At 39.2% G+C, this 4458-nt stretch overlaps 1 protein-coding gene and 1 pseudogene across 2 annotated transcripts; both read right to left on the bottom strand.

The window, feature by feature from the left end:
* Positions 1-1415: 1415 nt before the first annotated feature.
* Positions 1416-1877, bottom strand: LOC308535843 (ubiquitin-ribosomal protein eS31 fusion protein-like; annotated as a pseudogene). Its single transcript has one exon. The product of its transcript is annotated as a ubiquitin-ribosomal protein eS31 fusion protein-like (transcript).
* A 1405-nt stretch (positions 1878-3282) lies between these two features.
* On the bottom strand, positions 3283-4212 carry LOC308512931 (olfactory receptor 8S1-like; the record flags this gene model as incomplete). Its single annotated transcript, XM_081082655.1, has 1 exon — positions 3283-4212. One exon carries the CDS (start codon positions 4210-4212, stop codon positions 3283-3285), a length of 930 nt encoding a protein of 309 aa, XP_080938781.1.
* Between the last annotated feature and the right edge of the window lie 246 nt (positions 4213-4458).

Here is a 4458-nt window from a genome sequence, read left to right as displayed (position 1 = left end):
GTGCCTGCCTTCAGACTGAAGGGTCCCAGGTTCGATTCCAGTCAAGGGCACATGCCCAGGTTGCACCTCAATCCCCAATAGGGGGCGTGCAGGAAGCAGCCAATCAATGATTCTTTCTCATCACTGATTTTTCTAACTCTCTCTCCCTTTCCCTTCCTCTCTGAAATCAATAAAAAAATATTTTAAAAGTCAAATAATAAAAACCATGACTATTTTGATAAATTTATTTTTTAGTAAACAGTTATTTATCGCATGCTTATTATGTGACAGATACTATATATTAGTAAACAAAAGGGAAAAAGTACTGGTACTCAATAGAAATAAAAAAAAAACATTTGATAAAATTTTTACATCAATTCTCAGCAAAATATGGTTAGAAGAGAGCTCGTGTACTAAGTCAAAACTGATAAGAAACAGAACAAACATTATCCTTAATGCTGAAACATGAGAAACTTTCTTACTGATTCCAATAAAAAAGATGTCTGTACTAGAGCTCCAGGCCAGTGAATTAACTTTAAGATATGAAACATATAAAAATTGCATAGGAAAACAAATTATTTCCCTTTATTTAAGAGGAAATCATTAAAATGTGAAATGTAATTTAAACTGATAAGAACAGATACTACACTTGATCTTAGCCAAAAGGCCGAGAAGCGATGAAATGTAATTTAAGATAAAACATGAATATCTAATTTCCTTTTATTTAAGACAAAATAATTAGAAATCCAATAGTATTTATAAACAAGCCATTAGAACTAGGAAAATAGTTCAACAAACTTGACAGATACAAGGTCAGTGTACAAGTGATAAATGCAGTTGAATTTTTAATTCATAATAGAAACAAAAAATAGAATGTATTTGGTAATATAGCTAGCAAAAGTTGCATATGACCTTTATCTAAATAAACTTCACCAGTGGCAACAGCAGAACAGCATTCATGCATGAAAATCTTGTTGAACCTTTGCATAACTATCACCTTGCCCAGGCCTGGCCGAACTGTGAGTCCATGGCCCAGAACTAGACTAACATGGAAGAAAGAGATTTGACTCACATAGTAGACTATTCTACTCATATAATTATTTCCAACTGCTTTGGTAGTAAGGTCCCTCTGGTGAGACTCCATCCTAGATATATTCTCATTTCTTTACCCATAACTGACACATTCAAAATTTACCTATTGTGCAACAAGCATATTTTAAAAATTAAAATATTCTTTAAAATGTAGTGAAATGTCAAAAAATGTCCTTGACCTCTTTGAGTTTTTGTTTTCTGTGGCTGGAGAATGCAAAGTGAAGGGGACAATGACATTTGACAGGTTGTAAATAAGCAAAAACCAAAAGGTAATTTCAAAAAGAAATAATAATTTGTTTTAATTTTTTATTTTTTAGTTCATGTCTTTTATTAACCATGTACAATTACTTGTCTTCTGGTTTGTTGAAGCAATAGGTCAGACAACATTTGCCACAATAATGTATGTCAAAGTGCCTGGCCATAAAACTCCATCACCACATTCATCTGAAGGGCACTTCCAACAAAGGCAACTGATTTTGCCATTCTCATCTACTTTGTAGTATTTCAGGACAGCCAGCTTAACCTTCTTTCTCTTATGCTTATTCTTCTTGGGAGTAAGACTTCTTCCTTTTCTTAGCACCACCAAGAAGTCTCCACACACGATGTAGAGTGGACTCCTTTTGAATGTTGTAGTCAAAGTACATTCGTCTTCCAGTTGCTTGCCAGCTAAGTAAAATCAGTCTTTGCTCATCAGAGGGAATTCCTCTCTTAATCTGGATCTTGGCCTTTACATTTTCTATTGTATCAGAGGGTTCAACCTCCAGAGTGACGGTCTTCCCCTTAAGGGTTTTCATGAAAATCTGCATCTTGGTGGTGACTCCATTGCAGATGGCAGATTGGAAAGGACAATAATTAATTTTTTGCATAATTTTCACCCACACATCTCTCCCAAATCTCCTTCTCACTAATTCTCCAACTGTGTTTCATGATCTAAGGGATCTCTGCTGAAATTCTATTGGTTTCTTTTTGGAATTGCCACTGGCCTTGTGCAGCATTTGCTCTGTTGTTGATGCTCTCGTGTTCTGCCATTTCTACAGCATCACTGGGCTGACTGGCAGACCTACTTGTCTAGCACTGCGCATGAGCTGGGGAATCTTCTCTTGTCATGGGGCTCCTTCACAGGAATTTTGGCTATTAGGTAAATGGTTTGAAGAGGATAAACAAATGTGCTATTTGTACTCTATTGGACACACATACATCCAATAAAAAAATCTCAAATTTCTCCACTGTCCTCGGATGTCTATACCTGCAATTCCATGGTGGCACCAGTATGTCTTTTAGGTCTTTTCCTTGCAAAAGACAGATCTAAGCAAAGTAAATTAAGACAACAACAATAAAGCATTAACAAGGGAATTCATGAACTGAGTCTGGGGAAGCTCACACCATCAAGGGGAGAGTCAGTGTGGCAAGGTGGTAAAAAAAAAAAACAGACTTGGGGTAAGTCCATTTGGTTCCAAATTCCATCCCCACCACTTACCTCTCTGACGCAGTTTCCTCCCTCTTCTTAAAATAACGATAACTAAAGCATCTATCTAAGGCACTTGTGGTATTTAAATGGATCATACATGTAAAATGCTCAGCACAGTCTGATCATGTGTTCTTATTATAATTCATGTTTATAAATCTTCCTTGAAAAGGCAGAATCTTGGATAACACTAGTGATCTTATCAGTAGGCCACTGGGATTGGCTGTCAGAGTACTGCAAAAAGAATGGCTGACCTCTGCCTCTCTCTCCTCATCTGAATCTCTCATTAAAATTCCTACAGAGTGAATGGTCTGACATTGACCACATACTCATTCCTGTACCAAACACTGTGCCAGGAAGAATGAATGAATATTAAGCAGGGACAGGGAGAATTAGGGGTCACCATGATTAACAGAACCTATGATTAATAGTCTCTATGGAACCATACTGAGCAAATGGAGTTTAGTTTGAAGAGTGGCAAGGTAGACAGAGTATAATTGCATTGTCTACCATACTGTGTGTAATAAATTGAATATTTTCATAGGAATAATTGCTATACATCCCTCCCCCTTGCTCTGACTAGGACTGAACTGGTATCATTCCAAGAAAATTAACTCTACTTCTGCTTAAGTATTTTTAAGAAAAGCTGTAGGGCACCTTACAGATCCTGATATCAGAGAATTCTCCTGAATATCCAGGCACCACTTATTAGAGTTCTACCCAGAATCCTCATCATTCTGATGTTATTATTTGAAGCACCAGAAATATTTTCTCAACATCCTTTTCACAGCCGCCTTCATCTCCTTGTTCTTCAGGCTGTAGATGAGAGGATTCAGCATAGGGGTGATCACACTGTACTGCAAGGAGAAGATTAACTCTCGAATGGATCCAGAATTTGGCATGAGATAACGGAGAAATCCTGAGCCATAAAAGAAGATCACAGCAGTGAGGTGGGAGGAGCAGGTAGAGAAGGCCTTGCTTCTGCCTGTGGAGGAGCTGATGCGCAGGATGGTGGACAAAATGCGAACATAGGAGAAAAATATCAAGAGAAAATTTCCAAAGAAATGCAGGAGGCTAGAGCAGAGCAGGGCAGTAAAACTTGCAGTCACATCAGAGCAGGACAAGGGGTAAAGAGAGGACAGCTCACAGCAGAAGTGGTGGATATCTTGAGCCTCACAGAAGTCTAAATTGAGAGCTACAAGGATATTGATAAGAGCATCCAGAAAAGCCAAACTCCATGAGGCCCACACCAGCCCCATACACAGCTGTCTGTTCATCACCTGGGCATAGAGCAGAGGAGAACTGATAGCAACATAGCGGTCATATGCCATCACAGCGAGTAGGCAGGATTCGGTGCCCCCAGAGGCATATAGAAAGAAGACCTGAGCCAGGCAACCCTCTACTGAGATAGTTTTCTTCTCAGACAGCAGATTCTCCAGCAGCTTGGGCACAGTGACAGAGGAGTGGCAGAGATCCAGGAAGGACAACTGCCTCAGGAAAAAGTACATGGGGATGTGAAGACGGGGATCAAACCCGATCACCAGCAGCAGCATCAGATTCCCCATCAGGGTCAGGAGGTAAATGACAAGGAACAGCACAAAGAGCAGAGGCTGGATCTGGGGGTCCGCAGACAGCCCGAGGAGGATGAACTCAGAGATGACACTGTGGTTCCTCATTGCCTTCAGTGTGTCTTGGGAATGTCAGAAATAAACTCGGTGAAGCCTCTTCTAATGTCTGATATCTCAGTGTTTTCACCCTATTCTCCATTCACGAAGTTTCATACCCACTCAAAAATGTATTTCTGAAATGGTAAGTCTCTAGATTTCCTAAAACGTGTAATAATCTTTTCTACAGAATCCCAACACTAGATCAACTCCCTGTCCACATTTATTATTCTTTCTGTAATGTCTTAGAGTTAATTT

This window comes from Myotis nattereri, assembly GCF_964212035.1.
Source record: "Myotis nattereri genome assembly, chromosome: 2".
In the NCBI taxonomy this organism is placed as follows: Eukaryota; Metazoa; Chordata; class Mammalia; order Chiroptera; family Vespertilionidae; genus Myotis; species Myotis nattereri.
The sequence above is the reverse complement of the archived record's forward strand: the minus strand, read 5'-3'. Positions and strand labels throughout refer to the sequence as shown.